Raw genomic sequence first — 25,133 nt, 5'->3', positions numbered from 1 at the left:
TTGTAGCTAGGGGACCGTCATATGCTTCGCTATCCCAAAGCCTAGCCTAGTATGTTGCATGGCTCATTTCTTGTTTTTTCTTTTAAGGCTACAAGGAAAACTGCAGATTGAATACCAAAACTCATTATTGATACTGCAATTTCTTACATCTACTCTTTATAGTTATCACTTTAATATTAAATATTCACTTTCCGCTAAAGGGACCAGATGGAAAGGGGGGAAAAAAAGAAAATGCAGATGATAAATGCCGTTGGAGCAGCTCTTAGTTTGCTAAAGCAATAATTATAATTATGCCAAAGCACATCTACTTTTGGGCAATTATACTTTGGCATTGGCAATAGAAAACCTTCTGATAGAGAAATAAGATGGATCAATCTCTGAGCACGATTGTACGGCCCCCCATTAAATTAAAAGACGACAGGACACTGGCACAATGGACAAAGTAAACTTTTTTCTACTGCCAAACATTTCCATAGTACTTCAGATCTTCTATCTCAGCCAAATGTAGAAATAAGGAAACTCTTGTAGATGCTCATGAATTTGGCCACAAATGCTGCAAAACAAATCAGAGACGAGGTATCAAATGAGCTCCAAACATATTTAGATGTATATTACAGACATCAAACCATATCTGGAGGTTAACGCAAATCACAAAACTTTAAATAACATAGTCCTAGTCCAGATATTGATAAAAAGTTTCATTCATCAAAACAGAAGGAACATTACAAAAGCCTCGGTTCCTCCCTCCTCTAGCATGTGAGGAAACTGAGGAATTTCAATAGACTATATCACACACCTTCCGAGATTGAGCATTGTCTAACTTGGAATATAGTTTAATTCAAGAAAAGCTGACAAGTAGAGAGAAACACTTGCACGTTAGGGTTCTTATTAGAAGGAAATGGGAAAAGCAAAAGTTGCTAAAATGCCCATTTCCTAAAAACTAACACATATTTTCAAGAGGTGACAAGATTCTCTCCTGGTAGTATGACGCGAGACATGAAATCTATTCGGTGAACTCATAGATGATTAAAAATTCTACTCTCATCAACTCATCCGTATAGATAAAAGAGCAGCCTGATGTACAAAACATCCCACATTCACGTAGGGTCTAGAAAAGGGATTTACCCCAAGAGGTACAGGAGTGTGATGTAGACGACCTAACAAGCATTAGTAACTGCTTCCATGGCTCACAGGGGTGTGATGTAGACGGCCCAATAAGCATTAGTAACTGCTTCCATGGCTCATCCATATAGATACAATATCTTTTTTATAACAATGGAGTTAGGGCTAGCTTGCGCGCACCTCAACTAGTTCCATGGGGTATCTGCTACTTCCCACCAACACATTTACCTAGTAACTCCATCCACCAAAAGTTGAACAGATAGGAAGAAATCACTTAGAGCTTCTGCTTCGACTGGATTTGGACTTGAGACCTCATGGTTCTTAACCAACTTCATCAACTACTTGGGTATCCATAACTCATACAATATTAGCATTATACCATACTGATAAAATATCTCCACTATCACGTTCTTCGACCTACAATTTTTCGTATTCCTCAACAACAACAACAACAAACCCAGTGTATTCCCACATAGTGAGGTCAATTTTTTGTATTCCTCATGCACTAAAATCAAGTGAATTTTTTATGATAAACTAATAATTATCATTCTCTTTTTGGGTGGTGTTTGCGCGCACCTCAACTAATGTCACAGGTACCTGCTACCTCCCACTACCGCAGGTACCAAGTAACTATGTCCACCATGACTTGGAAAGATGGGATAAATCAACTAGTATTTTTCTTCGGGTGAATTTGAACCTGAGACCTCATGGTTTACAATCCATTTCATTGACGACTCACCCACACCTTTGGGTACAAAAGGCAATTAACATTCAGATAACAGTCCGACTATAAAGATAGAATCCGTTAAATACTAACATCCTACTGCATTTGATTATTTCATCTGTTAAATGCACCTTCAGACTGGACTAGCCATGCAGAAATCCATCTAAAAATCAAATATGCGGCAGAAGATTTTGCAAAAGAAACATTCCAAAGCTCTTAAAGAAGAAAACAACACCAGCAATCAAAAATTAAGTTCGCTTAAACATTCCAATAGAGAAAGCATACAAGAAATCAGAGATGCATGAACAATAGATCCCTCAAGGAAAGCATAAATAATTGAAAGAAGAAGTAAAAGTAACATATAAATTCATTATCAGAGAAAATGGAGCTCAATCATCCAAAGCAGCCAATCTAAGCCGTTTTCAGATGATGCTCAAAGTAAATTTTAATTTTATACAATACCTTCAAGATGAAATATAGCCTTCTGTCCAAGGCGCATCCTATGCTCCTGAAAGGCACGAAGATATTTTCTCAAGGAAAGTTTTAAGCTTTTTCTTTATAAATAAGCAAATATTAATCCATGCATAAGAAGATTCCAGAAGAATCTATACAGTATAACTGCACATAACCTAATGACTGATTCAACAATGAATATAAAGCATCCTTTTACCACCACCACCACTCCACTAGGAGACACCGTTAACGCGGTAGTTCAAAAGTCATTCTATTTCCCTTTTAACTCTGCACAATAAAACACCTTCACATAAATTGGAATTGGGGGACTATTTTTTAAAGAAATAATTAACCTTCTCCCAAATATAAATTGCTTGGATTATTGCGCTTACCTGCTTATTAAGATATTTTCTCCTACATATCGTAACAGTATTGTTGGCCTTTTTTAGGTATAAATCCAACTCAAATCAAACCAAAAACCTCGTTATGTTCATGCATGTATAACCAAATATAGGGGTTATGAGTTCATACATTGACTTGAACCTAACTTACAAGTGTAAGAGTAAACTTACCAATGCTTAATTATAGTACTACATGAATGATTGATCATCCAACCCCAAACCATAAGACATTGGTTGGAGCAGTCAGACCTTTAGAAATAGCTTTGATACCTTAAGCCTCATATACCTAAAGTGGTCCATCATGTAACTCAATAACTTACATAATGGGCAGCCCAGTTGGACACCTCATGCTTCAACTCTGAATCCAATTTCTTTAATAGTTCGAAAAGCAGCCTCTGCAGTTGAAAGCAGAATGATTCAAACATAAGGTTTTGTAATACCTTACAGATTGGAAGGTGAAGCACCTAGAAAAAGATCTTACCTTCAAAATAATTTCAGGTGGAATACAATTAGTTAGTAGCTCGTATAACTTTCCTCTAACCTCAAACAACCTGTAAGAAAGAACATTGCAGTTCAGATAAAGAGGCAAATGTATATTGTGTTGTGCTGTCATGAACACAAAAAGGAGACATGTCTTTGTTCAGATTGCCCTGAGAAGTTACCCACCTCCCTCCTTCCTAACATCTTATGAAAGATGATAATTTCTTGGCATGATTGATAGTTGAATGTCTTAAATGATGTGAAAAAAAGACAAGCTCATAAACGCCTAAGGTTTTCCACTCATAGAATATCGTTCTTTTTTGATGAAGTTGTTGTATTAAAAAGCATAAAGTAGATGCATAAAGCTTTACAAAGAAGAGTTAAAACTCCAACCACTGAAAGCTAATATCATTCTAGTGATTCTTGTGCTTGAATATTTTGGATTTTGCATTTCAATTGAAGGTTCCTTCTCGGTCTGCTTATTAAAGAGCATGCAGTTCCCCTTTTTTTATATTTTCTGGAAGGTGAGGAAATTCTGTGACACAAAACTATGAATTATTGGTTGCATCTGGAATGAACAAAAAGGAAACGCTTTAAGCGAGTATCAACCGTTGTCCATAGAATAAAGTATAGCTGTGTAAGCGCCTTAATTGTTTTGGTGTATCCAAGGCAATGAAAAGAGCATAAAAGAATTTTAAGGATCTTCAATGATGTTGGAGATGAAGACATCTGTAATCCGGTTGTAGAAAAATCATCGTAGATAGCTAATATGATAGGAAACATATTGCTCGGTTGTAGAAAAAATCATCGTTGATAGCAACTGTCAACTGTACCTTTTAGGGCTCTGCTCTTTCATTATGTCTGATGCAATTTCTGAAACATATTGCTCCCAGTCCATTGGAGGTATAGCTTGGTTGTTTGTAAAGGGATATCTTACACAAATAATACAAGGGGTCAGCATGTGCATAAGGAAACTTTGGCGCAAATAATATGTGATAAGTTTGGATTTCTTAAGCTAGCAAGAAAATAAAACAAATCAGCATCCAGCAGTTAAAGAGCTCAACTGTTGAACACGACAAGTCTCAAATGTCAAAACTGCCCTCCTCAGATTCCTATTTGACTTTTCCGCAATGCGGGCCGCAAATCCTTGCGGAGATTGAAGTCCTTCCTTTTTGGCAATAAACTCCAAAACATTAACAATCTGTCAAACAAACAGATTTCCAAGAAACAGTCAGGAGATGAATAATAACAGGACAACATGTCAACAATTTTTTGCTAGATGACTGATTAGACTCTATATATATTTTGATTTTCAGAAAAATTCAATGGCTTACAAGAATCAAAAACTTCTGAAGGTCCCACACAAAAGACAATGACGCATTAGGTCAGGTAGGGTTACAGGTCCTAAAGCGCCCAGGCTTAGGTCTAGTAAGAGTGCAGCACGTGATATGTGAATTATGTGCAAGCGGAAAGTATCATGGTATTTATGTGGGAATATACTGGGTTTGTTGTTGTTGTTGTAGTTATATCTATAACACGTCCTCTCATGTGCAGACTTGATTCTTTTTCAAGAACCAAGCACGTGGATATCATTTTTAATATTAAATGGGTGGCGGTGAGACTCGAACCCGGGACTTGTGTGTGTTTGTGCGTGCTCTGATACCATGTTGAAGTTTGTGTCATCTGACATCTCATCTAAAAGATTAAACAGTTAAAAAGAGCACATTTTTATTTTTTATTTAAGTACATCTCCAACACTTAGTTGTTCTAGTTACTCTATTTAATAGATGAGTCTCCATCTAGTTTCTAAGACACAAATTGGTATGTAAGACTAAAGACTGCTCAAACTACATTCAAGGATGAACTAACACCTTTTCGTCAAAAAGTGCCTTTTTCTGTGGTAAACGAATAGCCAATGCAGTTGAAATGGCATTTACAATGCACCACGTACAAGCAAGTAAAGCAGTGAACTTTACTAAGCACCCATTTTGGTGAGTCAATGTATGTCATTACAGGAAAATTCTCACATGAAATCAACGTGGAAAGACCAGACAAAAGCACTAGTATAATGCAAGCCTGGGCCCAGAAGATGCAGTACAATTTTACTCCTAACCTTGTAGTCTTAATGCCAGAAAAAGAAAAAGGAAAGAAGGCAATGCTGTAATATTAACAGTGGGAAGAACCAGAAAGATGGTGACTGAAAGTATATCAAAAGTGAGACAATTGAATTTCACTGACCTCTTCCTCCATTGGTGCATTTATTCGCACATTAAGGCATCGTGAGCGGACTGCTTCAGTAACCTTTGAAGAACTGTTGGAGCATAAAACCAGGCGACATGATGCACTGTACTTCTCCATTGTTCTTCGAAGAGAATGTTGTGCTTCTCTTGAGAGCTTGTCAACTTCATTTAGCACTAAAACTAATGAACAAATTACAAATAACAGAAGATATTTACACAATGCTGGTGGCAGATAATTGAAATTCTGAAATAATATCTCACAGTTAAATAAAGCATTTCGGTAACATTTTTTTAGATCCCCCCCCCAAAGCTTATCTTTAAACAAATCACTATAGAATATGAATCTTAATCTTCTAGTAATATTCACCTATGACATGATATATACATGAAATGCTTCTTTTTTTATAAATAGCGACAGATCATATGTATTTCCCTTATCAAAAGGCAGAGGACAGATTCTGTTGTTTCTCATTTAATTATACAACAAAACACCTAGTGTAATCCCCCAAGTGGGGTCTGGGAGGGTAGAGTGTACGCAGACCTTACCCATAACTAGGGAAAGGTAGTGAGGCTTTTTCCGATAGACCCTTGACTCAAGGAAAAGCAATTTAAAGTAATTCAAAAAAGAAAAGACGAAAGTGAAGAAGAAGCCATGGAAAAAATCTATAGAAAGTATGACAAAGCAGTCAGAGAAGGTCAATTGCCCCTCATCAGCAGCTAGAGGAGGAGAAAGGAATACCGTCCCGGCCTGGGCTGGGCACCTATCAGCCAACTATTCCTTTTTGGAATGGAAAGAAAAAAGGATGGTTGTAGACTGATGTGCATCACACCTCCTATGGTTGTTGACAAGAAATAATACTATAATACAAGTGCCTGGAAAAGAAGGAGGTCATGTCCTTCCGGTAAGCTCTATCGCAGCTATTGTTAGACCTGGGGCAAGACGCCAACAGAAGGAATCAACGAGAGAACCCTGTTTCTCTCTTTCTGGAGAATATGTCTTAAGAAGGACAAGTTTAATAAGTTATGAAATGGGAGCACTTACCAGAGGCAATCAGAAATTGGGTTGTGATGAACGGGAAGTAGCAGATGGGTTGAAAATTATGCACCTGAAGGACACCCAAGTCTTATTTTGTTTTGTTAATGAAGCGCAGGCAGTGACGATTCTTCAAGGAGGAAGGAGATTAGGTGGCAACTTCTTGAAGCTGGAAAGGTGGATGGCGCAAGATGGGGGTGTAATGTTGACACAAGATTCTTCGGCAACAGGGTGAATGTAAATCTGGTGGTCTTTGGCTCCAGCTTTGGAGCATTGATCTTTTCAAGAAGGTAGGGGAGTTGTGTGGGGTTTTTTGTTGATGTTGTTTGTAGTATGCCTGATATGTGTAGAACAAAAATTACGATGAGGAAAGGTAGGAGGGTTCCTGTTTCAGTGAAGGTGGATGATGGAGAAACAAGCTTTAGGATTTGGCTGTCCATTGAATTTCAACCAGAGCTGTAGTTGCTAAAGTTGGAGAAAAACGATAGGTTATTAGAAAGGGGGTAGAAAGATGAGGTAGGAAAGGGAGAAGGGTGACCGGAGTTAGGAGACTTGGGCTGCCGGTAGTTATGCAGAGGAAGACCATACCGGATAGGAGGAAAAAAATTTATGGGACTCCTGAAGAGAGAGGAAAACCCCTAGTAAGGGGAAGAGACAACAGTACCCATGGATTAATGAACGGGGTGAAGGCTAGAATAAACAGGTTTACTAATCAATTAGGGTCGAATCGACAAGACGAAAAGGTCTTACCAGTCGAAAAAATATTGTTCCAAAGATGAAGGTAAAGCAAGCAGATCGCACAGAAGATGAGGCTATGAGGCTCAGAATCAAGCTGCAAGCCTCAGGAAAGACACCCGACTTCCTTTTCAAGGCTGGGTAAGCATCAGATGGCCAGATGCATAGACTCAGAAGGATCAGACAACCGAAGTAACTGTTCAAACGAGGTGTCAAGCATCATTACAGGGAGGAGAGGGGGTTTTCTTGAACAAACAAATGCAATCGAGCCTTCTCAAGGCTGGAAGATGCAAGCCAGGTGGTTAAGGAGCTGGAGATGCTCCGGTGACTGCATTGACGCTGGAAAGAAAGCACTTCATTAAGGAAATCTTCAAATGGTGCCTTTTCTCCCAGATGTACAAAAAAAATGGTACGGGAAGGGTCTGAGCTCCAAATCCAATTATTCCCTGGGGAGAGGGACTGTTTGGATTCTGCCAGATCCTTGTAAGCTGATTATTGGCACAGACAGCGCCAGCACAAGCATACAGGGAGCTGAAGAGATGTCATTCCCTAGCGTTGAAGATGAAGAAAACTTTACAAGGTGGGTGGGAGAGAAATTTTACAGATTTGTGGAATTTTTGGGAGTGTCAGTTCAAGGGAAGGAGGATAGGGTGTTAGAACTGCCTAAGGACATTGGACCAACATAGACAGAGGTAGAGTATAGCATCTTCTTTCAACATACTCTTAAAACTAATTGAAGTTGGACAGTCATTCTATCACCCAGTATAACAAAAGTGCAAAGTATAGCATTATCATCATCCCATCTAGTGGCCGATAATAGAGGCTTTTCAATGCTATATAAGAAAGCTCGAGTTTAGCAAAGAGATTATATCCAGTTAGTTTATCTTCCCAATAAAAAATCTGGGCTTCAGAGGCATTGTCTCTATTACTAAACAAGAAACTCTTCTATAATTTAATTCCTTACTAGAACAGATAAGAAAATTTACATATTGCAAAAACTTTTCCTATTACTCTTCCTTTTCTTGTGTTGTCTTTCATTAAAGCTGCAGCAGTCATTATGCCGCCTGCCTTTTTTCTTTGCATACTTGACATGGAAAAGCTTTATGACCCTACTCCATATAAAGACGTGAACACCGATGAAAACAAAACAAGAAGGTGGTCAAACTTCTGTCACTTCATCAAGAATAGAAACTAGAAAGAGTTGCTTTTAATTTTTTGTAATCGGTCAAAGTTATTGGAATTCTCTTAATAAGTAGAAACTAGACAAAGTTGTTGAGTCACCTTTAAACCCCTTTTTCCCTTTCGTGTCAATTGGTCTATTCTTGGCCATTTCTTTGATTATCTCTTGAACAACATATCTGTCCTGAAATCCCGCATCACTTGGATTTAATTCAACATGGTGAGTGCTTGACAATGTCGTGAGCTCCACATCAATTGTCCGTGTACCAGCCTGGTAAGAAAAGCCATAAAAGTGATAAATGCAAGAAAACACACGTAGCTTTTTCCTTTTCTAAGTAATTGTTTCACCTTTAGTCAAATGTTCCTCAAAGATCACATTTCCCTAAACTCTTAAATATCATATTTCTTGCAGTTTTGACAATAGATTAGAGATATACAGATGGAAAATAGAGACCTGTATTCTCAAATGCAAAAAATAATTAGATATTGTTCATTTGTAAATAATGTACGAAAATAGATTTTCTAGGCAATTGAAGTTAAAATCTTTCTTATTGCTTTTTTCATTAGATTGTGCTTTCAGTGCCCCCTTGCCAGAGAAAAAAAAATGAATCCCCTGATACCAATGTTTTGACACAAGTAATAGCAATGCAGCTATACAGAAATTCACGACAACAAAGTTGCATTCTAAAAGAAAACTAAAGGGAGAAGCTTACATCAACTTTCCAAACCTTGTTCTCAACCTTAACCTGAATAAGTTGGAAAACATATTAGTTTAGAGAATGAAATAAGCAGGTAAGGGAAGAGGAGAAAGAGTAGTTACCTTATCAGCACTGGGACCAAAAATCTGTCTAAGAAGTGCCATAATCAAAGTTTTCTTCCCTGAGCCGGAAGGCCCGTAAAAGAGGAGATGAGGACAATCTCCCTCCGAAACCTAATAGCAGCAAAGTAATCGTAATTGTATACTTACTTTACTGAGAAAGGAGATATGTAAATTGTTTACCAGTTTTTGAAGATTTTGAGCAACATCCTGGTGTACAATAACTTTGTCTAGGGTTTTAGGGCGGTACTTGTCAACCCACAACATTTTGAACAGAAATGGCGGCACACCTGAAACAAAGCAGATACTACTATTTAAACAACAAATACTTACTCTTACGCTACATCCATATAGGATTTTACAATCATATCTTTCAAAAATTCCCCACAATTCCCAAGCCTACTACAGTGCGCTAATGATGAAAATGGAAAGCACTTGAAACAATTACAAGCTTAAAAATGAGATTCAAATGGAATCAAAAATTCAATCTTGTGATTCAGAAATTTGACCTTCAACTTTCCGTCTTTGGCAATGGCAAATGCAGCTTCAGTGAATCAGTAGACCAAAAAAAGGGGATATATCAATTTCGCGCCACACACGAACGGCGTCGTTTCAAAATAACTTAACTTTACACCAGCATTGTTGGCCTATTCAATAAGGCCCACCCACCACAACTATTTAAAGACGTAATGTTCTAGCGAAGGAAATTCAAATATGTCCAAAAAGTACTAAGTAGTATTTAAATTTGGTTGAAAAATACGCTAATATTATGTAGGATAGAAAATCAAATTTTCTTGCTTTTCTATCTCAATTGATTTGTCAGATTTCACTCATATATATGTCTAAAGTTGAGACTAATATATGCCATGACCTCATATCAAAATGTTTGTAACTATGCTTTTGTAAAAGACATAAATTCGGTCAAAAATGTCATCTTTTCGAGGCCACAACTTTAGTCAAAAAGATAAATGTCTACTTTTATGATCTTTTCAAGGCCAGACTTTAGTCAAAAAAGGATAAATGTCTACTTTTATGATTTATCATAAACAATCTCTCTAACCGACCAAAAAAAAAAAATCCAAACCCCTGGATATGTTGTTGCTGCCTATTTTCATGGTAAACATTAGCTACTTGCTCAACTAAACAACACCTTCAAACATATCATCTTTTCCAATTAAAGAATATTGAAACAAACACACAAAACGCGCCGAAATAGCAAGTTAGTCTAAGTTGGCTGTTTGATTAATTCTAGGAAACAATTCTCACTGATTTTTTTTCTTATTTCTGTATTGTGACAATTATTCCTCGTTTAAACGGTTGAATCTACTCCAAAAAAAAAAAAAAAAAAATCCCAACCAGTAAATATTCTGCTCACTATCTGAGCTGATTGCTCGACTATTTCTGAACTTAACAAAAGGAAAAGATCAAAAAGTTTGCCAACATAGAAGTAACTACGACGTCTGGAAAAATTCATAACAGAAAATACTTGACAGGAGACAAATAGCCAAAATTTGCAGAGCATACAGGAAGTGCGTGGGGTGTTTACCCAAACATGTGCACATTAATATGAACTTGCAAACAAAGTTAATACTAATATGTTAGCTTTACATTTCAGAACTCCCAAATGGATATTCCAAATTTGTCAGTATAACAATTCTTGCTAGAAATATCGTTCAGCAGCATTCTCGAATCACTCCTTCAATCTGTAGAAACCAATGAAGAATGACAATAAAGATCACTTAAAATGAAACATAAGATAAACAGTGGATTAGATCAGCACATCATTAACAGAAACTAGTGCCAGCTATCGACTGTATTTCAATTCTTCTGTCAACTACTAATATATAATGTTCAGCAGAAATTATAAAAGCTGAAGCAACAATGCGACATAAACTAAACCTTACAAGGAATTCCAAGACATTGGAGACCATGTGTTTAAGAGACAACTACGATACGACTTAACAAGAAACTCAACCAAACATTGATAGTGCATTAGACAAACGTGAATCTACCTGCTATAAGATCCAAAAGGACAGGTATGATAATGTGAACTTAATACGAGGTTCGCATAAATCCAAGATCATGATGGAAATTTGAGTCTTCGTCTTCAACAAACTTCTGAGGCACCACAATTGAATGGCGCTACTTTAAAGAAAAAAATGCTATGACAAGAATTTTGACAAATGGTGAATCAAGAGTCTTATAGGCATCACCATGTGACTTTGTTGGTTCAGATCAGATGCAAGGAAGGGATTCATTGGACACTATCTTGTGACCACCCAAACAAATAGAAAAAGCAAATGAAAGAACACATGCAGGAAAACAAATCAACATTTGAGACGACCCACTACTTGTGACTACATTAGTCAGGATTCATATACATAGCATCTGAGCATTAGGAACACCTCATCTGCTAAATTTATAGAAAGGCAGGTGGACTGGACTGGTTTCAAAGAATCAACCAAGTATAATAGACTGCAAACCAAATAAGATACCAAAAGCAGTTTACTCACATCTACGAGATATGCCATGATATCCACCATAAGGGCCACGGACCTGAGACTGCAAGACCAACAAAAACAACGATCAGAAACTGTATGCTGATTCAAAACTCGGAAAACTTCAGTCTCTAGCATCTCAATCTTCAGTTAATGTTCAAAAAGAATGAGAAATGTCTATAAATTCAACTCAGAAAGTAGAGAAACAAATTATACTGGAAGGTCTCGATTAAAACAAATTGATAATAATGTATATGTGCAGTACTTTATCAAATACAGCTACGAAATTCTATTATTGTTTAGCACAAAGCTCAATAGCTGGAGCTTTACATCCTTTCAGAAATAGAATGAAGAAATTTTGAACTTCTTTCGACGCTAGTGTTAGGTATCATCAATAATACTTCCCCGAGGAGTTACTCTCCTGAGCTTAAGAACTTTTTGCGGGGAAATAATTGCCGTAATCAGGTAGTTTAACTTCAAAAAAAAAAAAAAACAATGTACTATTAAGGAACAGGCTTTCCATTTCTTAACCGGTTAGCATTATAAAAATCCTAGGTCTGTTCACATGTCATGTTGAGTTGGTCTGTCAACATGATCTTCCCCAAGGAAAGCTATTACATGCCACACAGGAAACTTTTTTCCCTCTTATTTCTTTTCTGTAAGACTTGGATATGGCCCACAGTTAGTACTTTCATATAAAGAAGATACCCACAATAGCAAGTGTAATTTACACAATGTTTGATACCGGAACAAGGAGGTACACTACAATCCACTTGCAATATCAAGCAATAAACTATCTAAGAAAGACAACCGCAGTACTCAGGCCATTAAATTCAAAAACAAGGAACATACAACGGTAGCATAAATTAGAGCACGATTTAGTAAGACTACCAGATGTAATGTACTACTAGTTTATAATAGAAGTGGAATTTGATATATATGGGTTTCCAATGAACAGAATGCTAACAGTAACAATGACCACAGATCATTCAATATTCGATACCTGAAAGGAATTCGGAAAGCGTTCGACCCCATAAACTGAACCTGACAAGACCCAAAAAGTAGACAGCTTAACCACTCGGCATACTCAACAAGGCAGAAATTACTGTAGGTCAAAAATGATCACAAGAACCATCTAGTTGCAGCATCAACTTACCAGGTGAATGGCCACTGCCTTGCTGGCTATAATAGGCAAAGGATGGTGTACCAAGTGGTCCACGACTATGTGACAGCACACTGAATGAAAAAAGTACAAAGTCAAAATTACTGAGGTAAGTATCTGTAAGAAGTTATATCTACTTTATATGATTACGCCCATTAGCAAAGACAATGCTATGAACCTTTGGTTTGTAGGGAAAGATCTTTCTACCCGCACTCTAGAAACTCCACTGGAATCCATACGATGTGGATTATCAACCTGCATAGGCAGAAGGAGGTGCCTCAAATAAAAGTATATGTCTATATAAGAAGCGGAAGGGACACAAGGAGATAAACGAAGCAAAAATGCGACCAAATTTGCAACTTACCACAGCTGAAAACGGCCGCTTGCTTCCAGATAACGAGTACTGATGGTTAATACCTGGGCCTTCTCAGACAAGAAATATAAGAGACAAATATCAATTATATACAGCAGGAAGAAGGAGAAAAAAGGGGGGTATATACAACAAATAGAAAGCATCAGAGCAATAAAAAGGTAAATACATCCTCAATCTCTTTTTCCTTAAATCCTCAATCTTGTTGCTGGATTCAGTTTCAAAAAATATCTATATCTGGATTCCACCCACCCTCGGTCACTCTTCTATCTGTTAGTCCCAGTTCCCAGGCATACTCCACTTGATGTACCCCTCTCGTATAAGTACAACACTAGGCTTGCATATTAATAGAAAAAGAAAACCAATAATTGTTGAGAAAGTTCTGCTATGGGATTAGCATAACTACATATTAGCAATAAGAAGTCTAGCAGAGGCAATTGTCTGTCTCAAGAAGATTTAAGACTGTTCAAGTACAATAACAGATGCATGAAATCTGATCCTGACACCAATAAATGATTGAGATGAAAGGACATTCTGGTGGATTAGTCGAGGTGCACGCAAGCTGTCCCATTCGCTTAGACACTATAAGGAAAGGTTAAAAAGCACATGTTGCAACTGAGACGAGCATTAAAGTGCAATTACATTTAGAAGAATGCCTAATGATTGGGAGCTGAACAGGGTGACTGATATTTACAACTTTTTGGGAAATTTTGGTGGTTTACATGAAGGTGTTGATTGATTTTGGTGGAAAGGCATAGAAGTTGGGCATACAAAGTTAGTGTAGCCTAGAGCTTTGAACCAAACAAATCATCAAATCGAAGAATTACCTTGCAAGCACATATGGAAAACTAAGATATCGTTAAAGTGGGTTAGAGTCCTACATTGGTTGGGGAACAAACCGGTGGTTTGCTAGTATGTATTTGGGCAATCTTTCCCTCATGAACTAGCTTTGGGGTTGAGTTAGGCTCAGGTGTCATATCTTCATATGGTATCAGACACACGTGCATTCTCGTTGTGGTTAGAGTCCCACATTGGCTGGGATTAGACTAGTGGTTTGCTTATATGGATTGGGGCAATCCTCCTATTGTGAGCTACGCTTTTGGGTTGAGTTAGGCCCATAGGCCCATGTACCATATCTTTACATGCCATTAGAGCCGGTCCATCCCCGTTTGGGCTCCAAATCCACGCTCAAATTGAGCCTGGGCGTGAAGGGGGTGTTAAGAGTGTTAAGAATCCCATATTGGTTGGGAAACAGACTGGTGGCTTGCTTATATGGACTTGGGCAATCCTCCCCTCATGAATTAGCTTTAGGGGTTGAGTTAGGCCTAGGTGTCATATCGTCACATGGTATCAGAGACATTCCCGTTTGGACTCCCAGTCCACATCCCACATCCCAGTTAGGCTTAGGTGTGAATTGGGTGTTAGAGTGGGTTAAGAGTCTCATATTAGTTAAGGAATGAATGGGTGTTTGCTTCTATGGACTTGAATAATCCCCTCCTCATGAGCTAGCTTTTGGGGTTGAGTTAGGCCAAGGTGCCATGCCTTTACATCTCGAAACAAGTTCGATATGGGGTAGGAGGCACTCTACTCATCAAGTTAGACACCAAAAGACGAGAAGTAGTGAGACAATTTGGCTATTGAGAAGGCATACAATCATGTCAATTGGAAGTATCCGCTAAAATTCTAAAGGATGTTGGGGTTGGGACAAAATGGACTCGTTGGATCTCTTTTTGCTTAAGAACTGTCAAAGTTGGTAAATGGTTCGCCAGAAGTTTTTTGTTGCTCGCTTTGGAAGGGTTAAGGCAGATGATTCAGTATGCAAAGAGGAATACCTGGTTGAAGGGCTTCTCTATGCCTAACAGGGAAACTAACAGTTTGCCATTACACATTTATTGTATGTTCGTGATTCTTTGATTTTCTGTGATGTTGAAGCTGAACAAATAAAATATCTGCAACTTATTGTAGTAGTTTTTAAAGCAATATCTGGGCTACATGAACTGGAGAAAGAAAGAGCTGTCTGTGCCCTGTCAACGGGATTCACAATATTCAGGTTTTAGCTGGCTATTGTAGGGTGCCAAGTGGCATCCTTGACACACACCACATATCAGCAATCAAAATATAAAAAACAAGATAATTGGAGGGGTTCCTGGAGAGGTGTGAAAGAGGCTAGCAACGTGGAAGAGTCAATATTTGTCCTTGGGAGGCAGCATGGTTCTGGTGAATTCAGTACTATGCACTTTCAACTTATGTCATGTCACTGTTTCCATTACCAGTTAAGGTTAGGAATAGAATTGATGCTTTAAGGAGAGGCTTCATATGGAAGGGGAACAGAGATAAGAGGAACATACACTTGGTTAACTGTGATTACCAGAAAAATGGAAGAGGGCGTGGGCACAAAGAACTTAAAAGCACATACTCAAATCTTGCTCATGAGTGCTTGAGGCACAGTCTGAAGCTGATGCTTTTTGAAGAACAGTTATCAGTGAAAAATATCCTCAAGCAGATCAGTGGTGTACAAGTGCAGTTAACACCCCTGATGGGATAGGGGTCTGGAAAGCTCTCAGACAACTATGGGATTCTTTTCAAATGAATAGTAGCACAAGGGTGGGCAATGGGAGGAGGACTTCGTTTTGGCCTGATAAATGGGTAGGTCCTGGGCCACTGCGAGACATGTTCGCGAGTTCTTTTCTATAGCCTCACTTCCTAATATCAAACTGGATAGTGCTTGGGAATTGAATGGTCGGAATATTGCCTTCAGGAGAGGGTTGAATGATTGGGAGCTGGTAGAACCAATGATTTTTTTGCTACTTTGGACTCGTTCATAGGCCTCAAGGAGGAAGAAGACACTCTTTCTTGGATAAAAACAGGAATTGAAATTATACTGTTAAATCTGCTAAACTTGACCTTTCATAGAAAGATCAATCCACTGTGAACTGGAAGTGCATTTGAAAGGCTAAAGATCCTACCAAGGTTGGATGCTTTTCATGGCTGGGTTGCTAGAGAAGCTTGCCTAACTAAAGAAAACTTAAGAACAAGGGACTTTCAGTTCTTTTCAGGGAATGTTTTATGTGGGAAAGCTTTAGAGCCCTACAGCAATTTGTTTATGCACTGTCCTTTCACTACTCAATTGTGGCTTCCGTTCCTAAACTTGGCAGGGTTATATGGACTATGCCTGCTACTTCTGCTGATCAGCTAAGATTTTGGAACAACAAGGGGGACAGAGTGAGACATGAATAGTGGTGGAGGTTTGTTCCTGCTTGCATGTGCCAATATGGAAAGAGAGGAACTCGCAAATTTTTCAATATAATACAATTCACTGCAGAAAGTTAAAATTAATGATTTTTACTTTTGGTATATAGAAAGCCATGTAGACAGTCCAAGGTCTCTGGCAGATATGTAAGGTAGTCTAGTGTAACAGATCACCTTTCATCTATTCTTTTCCTGTAAATATGGTTTAACACTTCCTTAAGTGCTACTTTTATATACTGTTACCATTTTCATTTTGAAAAAAAAAAAAAAAATCAAGAGTGAATTCTTCCATGCATCTTCCTATTCAAATGGCCCGACGCAACAGCCTGATAACTCTGTATAACAAGAGTTACGACCAACCTCCTTTACTTCTATATAATATATACATTAGATATTGAGGGCCTGAACCTTGGATTTGGAGAATTCTTGTAGGTCCTCTCGTCGCCTTGAGCTTGCAATTTCAATTTGGTACCACTTCTTAGTTTGTACGCAATTTTTTGTGGTGAACAGTCCGCAAACACTTAATATATCACTTAGAGGGAGTTCTTCAAATCCCTTCAATCAAGAGCTTAATGACTTCAGAACTAAACTAATTACATTAAAAAGTAGAAGAGTTGTCACAGATCAGTGGAAGTACACGCCTAGCCATGGAGTGCAGGTTGGGTGAGGCTAGCACCCATCAGATGTTATGACTTGCTTTAAGGCTTACAATGCAATTTAAGCATGCTTTCGACATCAAAGGTGCCTACGAAGCGATTCAGTGAAGTTACTAACCAAAAGCTTGACCGCACTGATCTTGTCTCATGCCCCTTTAGCACTTAAGTTGCTTCTCGTTACAGGATTCAAATGCCTAAGACACGCTACTAGGCACTAGACGTTACTTTCAAGTTCCTGCTTTCTTTCTTTCGTTATAAAAGAAAACTGAGGTTCTGAAGTCCATTTTTTTAGGAGCCAATGGGCCAACGAAGTAGGCGAAACCATGAGAGATCAAAGCTCAAATCCCAGCACCAAAACAAAATGCCAGGTGATTTCTTTCCATTTAGTAAGTGTTGAGTTGCCCAGTAACTGTGTTGGTGGAAGGTAACAAACATATGATAAAATTCTAGTGTAGGGACACGCAAATCACCCGGACACCACCTTAATAAAATAAACCTCCTAGAGTTTTTTCCTTCAAGGAAATTTGCTTTAGCTGACAGTTTCTCACTTCTAGCGTAACTAAAGAAACACTTGACCCTCTTCACCAAAATACTTTTTAAACTACCAAAAGACAGATTAACCAACAACACTCAACCAATCTCTAAGACAGAGAAATAAGAAAGGAGATAAAGCATAATAACTTCCCACCCTATATAAGATTGGATGGACAAAACTTCTTAGCCGGGGGCTATATTTAGGAATAAATTCATGAGATGTCTCAGCACTGAGCTTGTAAATGATCCCTTGCCGATGGCATATTGCAGAACTTCATGCCTTTCCGGACTTTTCTTCTACCCTAACACGCCATTCTACTCTAAGTAGCTTTATACTAAATTATCAAAACGGTAATGAGTTTAGGAGGAGTTCATTGTAAAAAGTACATGAACAAGTACGTTACACTAATCTTTAGCTTATTTAAAGAAAATAAGTTACACTAGTAGAACACTTAAAATGGAAAGCTAGGCCAACAAATTATGTCGAATGACATGTGGAAAAAGAAAGTCAAAGATAAGAAATTACCCATGTTCAAACCGGGATGGAGCTGACAAGCTGGGCCTTGTTGTCTCAAAAGGTGCAAAAGTTCACTGGTTGTAGAAGATCCTCCATCGACCCTATGACCCTCATCATATCTTCTCATGTAATTCACCATTTTGCTGGATTCATGCCTCTTCAAGATGGCTATAACCACGAGAAAGGAATTAATCATTAGAAACAAGACTAAAGCTGCTATCAAGACTCAATACTCCATAAATATCATATTTTTTAGAAGAACCTCTTTCAGTAAAAGAACTGACACGGCAAAAAGCCTTCATTTATACTTTATGTTTGGATCCACTGATGTAAGCACTTCATTTTGGCTTCCAACAGTTTGTGTTGATGATTTATATACAGTTTGTTACTTTATCCAGAAAAAAAAAAAAAATTCAAAAAGCATTTGAACAAAAATTTTGACAGAAGGTCCCAGCTTTCTGGCCAAATTTGCTAATATTACACCATCACAGTTTCATATACTTCCAATAACATGACAATCTCAAATTCATCTTAAGATAAACAATAAAGGAAATGACCATGCAACTTGGTTGAGATGGTGGTAGTTGATAGTGAGGGGCGGCAACGACAATGGGTAGTGATAAAAGTGGATCGAGTAGTGATGAAATACATTCTTTGCATAAATTCTTGAATCACAAGTATCCTAATGATGTGAATTTTTTTTTTCAAACTTACCTTTTTCAAAAAAGAAAAAAAAAGTTAAAAATTTTTTGTACATGAAAATTATTTAGATCCATAAACTCACTAAGTGGTTATAAAGGAAAAACACTTAATGATTGAGCTCTGAATGATTAAGATTTAGACCTATTAAACACACTAAATGTTTGTGATCTAAAATTAAGATTCAGACCTTTGTTAAGAGCAAACAAATGAGGTTCAAGTAAAAGAAACATAGTAATATTCTTTTTCGTCAATATAATGCTTTTTCCCCCTGATGAGAAATCCTTTCAACTTTTATTATGCATCCTTTAGCCACAGTAATCACCACCACCATTAATCATCAAAGTCAGACGTCACTGCCACTAGCTACCATTTATGGTCAGTACACCATCCATCGGGCACAACCACTATCTCAGCCACAATTATCACTATCGACAATCACCACAACGAGTCATCTCTGCCTCTAGCCACCATTTACAATCATCAGCACAACCACCACCAGCATCTGTCACTAGCATTTATAGCCAACCATCGCTATCCATCGCTACCACCATCATCCACAACTATTATCAGTGCCACTATCAATACCACCATCAACAACTAACATTAACCACTACTATCAGCCCTCATCACCATTAGCTACTACCCACAACCACCAATACCGCCAACTATCCAACCGCCATTTAGCACCCACAACCACCACTATTAACCATACCACTGACCACTATAAAATTATTTTTATAATATATTGTTGATATAGTATTAGATGAATCTGTCCTGAGCCGAGGGTCAATCGGAAACAACCTCTCTACTTTGCCTGAGGTAGTGGTATGAGGTAGTGGTATGGACTGCGTACACTTTACCCTTCCCAGACCCCACTTTTGTCGGAATACACCGGGTATGTTGTTGTTGTTATTGTTGTAGTATTAGAAGAATTGGTGCTGTCTTTTTAATTGATGTTCATGAATTTCAATAATGATAAAAACTTTGTACATTCAGATGTTGAAAAAACAAATAATATTAATTACTTAGTATTCATATCTTAATACAGCATCTTAATATCCAGATGTGTACTATGATTCAGATGTCTTAATCTTAATAAAACTAACAAAGTCTTATCCACCTTTGCTGGTTGAAAACTTAAAGGAAAAAGGCTAACAATTTAGAGTGCTGGTAATTATCTAAGTAGAAAAATGACACATGTATTCTCCTTGATTGGTTACTCGTGAACATGTTGGAATACCAACATACTTGACGTAATAATCAAGCAATTCATTCCCCAAGAATCTCCTCTCTTTTCTTACAAAAAAAGATTCATCGAAGGGTTTATGCCACAACGCAAACAATTTTTTACCAAACTATCATCAAATTACAAATATAAGGGTTTTAAAAAACTCACATTGACCCTGTATTTTCTTCTCCTCACGAGGTTCCCTTTTAGTAGGAACTGTTAAACGTTTAGTTTGCTTACTCTTCGGCATGGGTTTAGCAAGAGATACCTTCATGTTCACCTAAAATATAATCAACATTGAAAATGATCATAAGCAAAGCAATTTTCGCAATAACTTAATGATGAATTACAGAAACAATGTGAAACCTTGGATCCACTGTCGTTGGCTGGTACATGACTGAATGCCTCAATGCACGCAAGAGCAGACTCACGGCTTATATAATTGACAAAGGCAAAATCTTTTCTCCTTGAGGAAGGAAGATCTTTTGCAAGGACAATACTCTCAATTTCACCAAATTTGCCAAAGTAGTCTCGCACTTTTTCTTCATTCCATGAGGAAGGTAAATATTCAGCATAAACTGCTTTAACCTTGACAAAAGCAAAGCAATTAAGTACTTCAATCAAATAAAAGTTGTATTACAGATGAAAGTTGTTAGTCTAGAAGGCAAGGGAAAGAAAAAGAAATAAAATAGAACAAATTGAGGCTTCCTCCCCCATGCATCTCTAGTATTTACTGCTGTAAACAACTTAATAAGCATCAACATAATAATTCCAGAACCTTCCACCACAACTAACCTTAAGCAGTTCTTCTTCATTTGGCTCGATTAAAGGTTGTGCCCATGCAACTTTTACCTTCACATGTTTCCCAAAAGCATCCTTCTTGTTGAGTTTACTGAAAGCAACCTGAGCATCTTTACTTGTTTCAAGTTCAACAAATGCAAACCCTCGATTCTGCTTGGTGTTATTAGGATTAGCCATAACTGTGACCTTATCGATATTTTCAATCCCAGCTTTCTTCAGTAGTTCAATCAACTGTCCAGAAATAAACTCATTAGAAGACATTTAACCCAGAGGATTTACAATAATCAGCAGCGAACAGTAAAGCTTACGTCTTCAGTCTTCCATTTCTTGTCAATATTACCAAGGTATATTGTGTCCTTACCCTCAACAAGGGATACACCACATTGCTTCCCAGATATCTAGGTTACAAAATCAAGTAAATACATTAGTCCATCACATACAACAGCTAAGTGCATAAACTGCAATTATCTATCCTAAAGGATAACACCAGTAAGCTAAAATATATTATTCTCTAGGCCGTAAATTTTGTGTGCACTACGAAAAATCAAGTGATTACCAAGAATCACAAGAATACAACCCAACAGCATGATTATTCCTCAAACCATAGAGCTTATAGCTTGTACGGATACATAAAGCAAATCGTAAGAATTGTTAATCATACCACTTATCAACCAGGAAAAAAGAGTGTTTGTAGCCATATCCATTTCAAGCTAGGTATCCAAAAATAGTTCAAATAAATGCCAAAATTATAGACCTATCTCACATGGTAAAGAGTGCAAATTTATTACATAAGCTTCCGGCAAATTTTTATGGATAAACACAGATAAGTTGAATTAAAAGTTAAAATATTCTACAGGATCCAGGAAATTGATAGCACGTTCAAAAATAAATACAAATCTTGCCACATTTATTAGTTGTAGGTGTAGGCAAACAGTGAACCAACTGCACTACTTGAACAAACTTTGCTCTACTTAAAAGACTACATGTAAGCGATTCCAAATGGCATTACCTCAACTTTGGAATATCTTTCAACAGCCTTCTTTGCATCAGCGGCAGAAGCATACCGAACGAAAGCAAACCCCTTGTTCTTTCCTGTTTCACGATTTTTCATTAGTCTTAACTCCACAATCTCGCCAACCTCACCAAAGATTCTCCTCAGATCATCTTCCTTAGACTCCTTGTCTAATCCTCCAATGAAAATCTCTGTCCTCCGCCTCTTTTTCCGCTCTAATGCCTCCATTTCCCCACTCAATAAAATTCCTTCATTCAACCTCAGAGAAGTATCCACAGCTTCCTTTGTTTCCTCCGTGCCTTGACTATACCCTTCCTCTCCCAACTGACCCAAATTTTGATCCTTACTCGAATCCACATTATGACTAGTCGAAACGTCAAGGCTACGTTTTTCTGAATCAAGAACTACAGTTTGTGTTTCAAGAGAATCCATGTTATCATTCTCAATAACATTAGTATCTTTGTGATCCAAAATGGAAGGCACTAATGTATTTTCAGTTGCACCAAACTCACTAGCACTAGTAGCCTTCTCAACATCCATGAGATGTAAACTGAGATTCATTGACTCCTCACTTTTAGCAGAAACAGCTTTACCAGACTCTAGGTTTTCAGTTCCTGAAGAATTAGGTTTAGATTTTTCAACACCTTCTGAATCCAAAATATTTTCTGCAACCTCATTTTTGCTACCTTTCACCAATTCTTCCCTTTTTCCACTTTTCCTGGCAACAAGTTTGGGCACTTTCTTCTTCACTATCTTCTTGACAACCTTTAACGAAGGAAGATTACCTTTTTCTGAATCAAGAACTATGTTTCCTGACTCAAGGGAACCTATATTGTCCTTTGCATCTTTACATTCTGAAATGGGAAGCTCTAATTTATCTTCAATAACACTAACCTCACAATCCCTCATTTCATCCTTCCCTAAGATACCCTCGGCCACAATAGTACCTTTCCCAGCTTCTACTGGATGAGAATTTCCTTTCTCCGAGTCATCAGCTGTAGCAGCACTAGTAGGCTCTAAATGTTCAGTTTCTGATTCAATTTTGCCGCGAGAGCTATCCTTTTCCACACCGAATGAATCCAAAACAGTTCCGGTGTCGGCATTTTCCCTGCCTCCTTCTGATTCCTCAGTCTTTCCACTGTTCTTGCTAATCAATTTGGGCACTTTCTTCTTCACAATCTTCTTGACAATCTTTGCTGAACGGGGATTACCTTTTTCTGGATCAGGAACTACACTTCCTGACTCAAGCGAACCTCCTAAATTGTCCTTTGCATCCGAAATTGGAGGCTCTAATTTATCTTCAGTTAAACTAACCTCACAGTCCTTTATTACATCTTTTCCTAGCATAACCTCAGCAGTAATAGTACCTTTCTCCGAGTCACCAACTGTAGCAGCACTAGTAGGCTCTAAATCTTCACTCGCCGGTTGAATTGTGCCTCCACAGCTAGCTTTTTCAACATCGAGTGAATCCAAAACAGCTTCTGCGTCAGCATCTTCCGGGATCAATCCACTTGCCTTTGCAACCGATTTGAGTACTTTCTTTTTCACAATCTTCTTAACAATCCTTTTCACCAGTTTTTTCTTACCTACTTTCTGCTCCCCGACAGGTTCAATTTCCACAGCTTTCGCCGGGGTGACTTGTTCAGCTTCATCGGTCGAGATCAACTCAACTACGGTGGTCTCCCCGGTGTTTGCTGCTGGAACTTGAGAGGTCTCCGGATGCTCACTGATTTCAAAATTGGTAGAGTTGCTCGTCAATTGACTATCCTTTTGAACAATTCTATCGGGTTCAGGAGGCGGAGAAGATTTCTGGGCGGTGGATTTGGCATCGCCGGTGGATTTTCTGGCTGTCAATCTGGTGCGGCCAAACCGGTACAACGAGGAAGCTTTCGGCGGCATTGCTAATTTTTTGCTAAAACCGGGGCACCCGATAAGTCACTTGTTGCGATTTATTAAGACAGAATACATATTTTTTTTTTTTAACCTTAATTAACCTTAGTTACCTATTGAATCTTTTGCTCATTCATGAATATTTTCAATTGAGCCCAATTTATTGATGTGATAAAAAATATAAAATGTATATAATATACATATTGATGATGTGATAAAATGACAAATTAAATAACTACATGTAGTATTTTAATTTAAAATAATTATAAAAATAAATTTCTAATATAATTAAATCTAAATTTTTGTTAAACAAAATCATTAATACTCCTCCCCAAAATAAACTCAATCTGCCCGATCCTTACTCTCCCTTCCCTCTTTCTTCCCTTTCAAACTTACTTTCTTTATTTTTGAGTAGACAAGAAAAAAAAAAATGATTCTCCATTTTTTAACATAGAGAAATATTTTTTTTTGAACAATTCAAATTTCTCAAAAGGGTTGAATTATCAATCTGATTCAAATAAATCAATACATTTTTCTCCAAATTCAGGTAAAAATTTGTGATGTTATTTTTTAACAGAAATTTAAAGTTGGGTGTGTTAATACTGTTATAAGTAAATGTAGCTTGATATTGAAGAGGAAAAAGTGTAGTGAAGATTCGAATAACGCAAGTAAAATTCAAAAGTCGACTACTTTTTCGTTAAGTGATAATGGTAATAATGTTGAGGAAGAATCGGTTTCGATTTTGAAATCGAAACCTCAGGCAGCAGCGCCCGCACCAAAAAGTAGCAAGAAAGTGGAGAAAAAGAAGAGTGAGGTGAAAACTAAGAAGGTTGCTAGTATTAGCTTCTTGGTGTGTTGTTCTTCATGGTGCTCTTTGATGGGTTGGTTTCTTTATTGAATTTGAGATATGGAGGTGTGAACTTTTTTCCTGTTCTTTTTCTTGGCCTCTATAGGATTTCGAATTACAAGTCAAAAATTCTTGCTACTAATGAGTACGTTGTTTCCTGTTAACCTGGTTTGCAATTTCAGTTAACATTGAATGTTGATAGATGGTAACAAACTATTGTTGCTTCTCTAAGACCATGAATTTGAATTACATTTGTCTTGATTAATGTTGAAGTCGGTCGGGTTGTGTTTCACAAAAAAATATATATATACATGGAGGTGTGAGGGAGCCATTTACAAGTGGAGATTTTTGGGAGTGGATTTTCGGATAAACATCATGGAAGAATCTTTCGCATGTTTGCTTTGAGAATTTAGGAGTTATGAAGATATGCTATTTTTTGTATGTAGAAAAAATGGAAAATAGTGAGTTACGGAGAAGAAAATG

The 25,133-nt window shown here is 37.6% G+C and overlaps 2 protein-coding genes across 3 annotated transcripts; both read right to left on the bottom strand.

Annotated features, from left to right (window-relative positions):
* Positions 1 to 107: 107 nt before the first annotated feature.
* Positions 108 to 10,007, bottom strand: LOC107844065 (replication factor C subunit 3). 2 transcript variants are annotated; one of them, XM_016688557.2, is made up of 12 exons: positions 9,694 to 10,007; positions 9,368 to 9,474; positions 9,188 to 9,298; positions 9,081 to 9,113; positions 8,470 to 8,638; positions 5,419 to 5,600; positions 4,245 to 4,381; positions 4,014 to 4,112; positions 3,182 to 3,251; positions 3,021 to 3,095; positions 2,309 to 2,354; positions 108 to 553 (listed from the first exon to the last, which is right to left on the bottom strand). In XM_016688557.2, the coding sequence occupies exons 2-12, from the start codon at positions 9,449 to 9,451 to the stop codon at positions 495 to 497; spliced, it is 1,065 nt and encodes a 354-aa protein (XP_016544043.1). In that variant the 5' UTR covers positions 9,452 to 9,474; positions 9,694 to 10,007; the 3' UTR covers positions 108 to 494. The 2 variants fall into 2 exon arrangements, with proteins under 2 accessions (XP_016544043.1, XP_016544044.1); XM_016688558.2 differs by having other exon boundaries at positions 5,419 to 5,582; positions 9,694 to 9,988.
* A 625-nt stretch (positions 10,008 to 10,632) lies between these two features.
* LOC107844735 (nucleolin-like) lies at positions 10,633 to 23,929 on the bottom strand. Its single transcript, XM_016689092.2, has 12 exons — positions 21,911 to 23,929; positions 21,210 to 21,299; positions 20,896 to 21,132; positions 20,467 to 20,688; positions 20,269 to 20,380; positions 18,180 to 18,338; positions 13,209 to 13,267; positions 13,023 to 13,099; positions 12,839 to 12,918; positions 12,686 to 12,726; positions 11,698 to 11,746; positions 10,633 to 10,887 (listed from the first exon to the last, which is right to left on the bottom strand). Exons 1-12 carry the CDS (start codon positions 23,810 to 23,812, stop codon positions 10,883 to 10,885), a joined length of 3,033 nt encoding a protein of 1,010 aa, XP_016544578.2. The 5' UTR covers positions 23,813 to 23,929; the 3' UTR covers positions 10,633 to 10,882.
* Positions 23,930 to 25,133: the final 1,204 nt, after the last annotated feature.

This window comes from Capsicum annuum, chromosome 10 (assembly GCF_002878395.1).
Source record: "Capsicum annuum cultivar UCD-10X-F1 chromosome 10, UCD10Xv1.1, whole genome shotgun sequence".
Lineage (NCBI taxonomy): Eukaryota > Viridiplantae > Streptophyta > Magnoliopsida > Solanales > Solanaceae > Capsicum > Capsicum annuum.
This window is presented reverse-complemented; position numbering and strand designations above follow the sequence as displayed.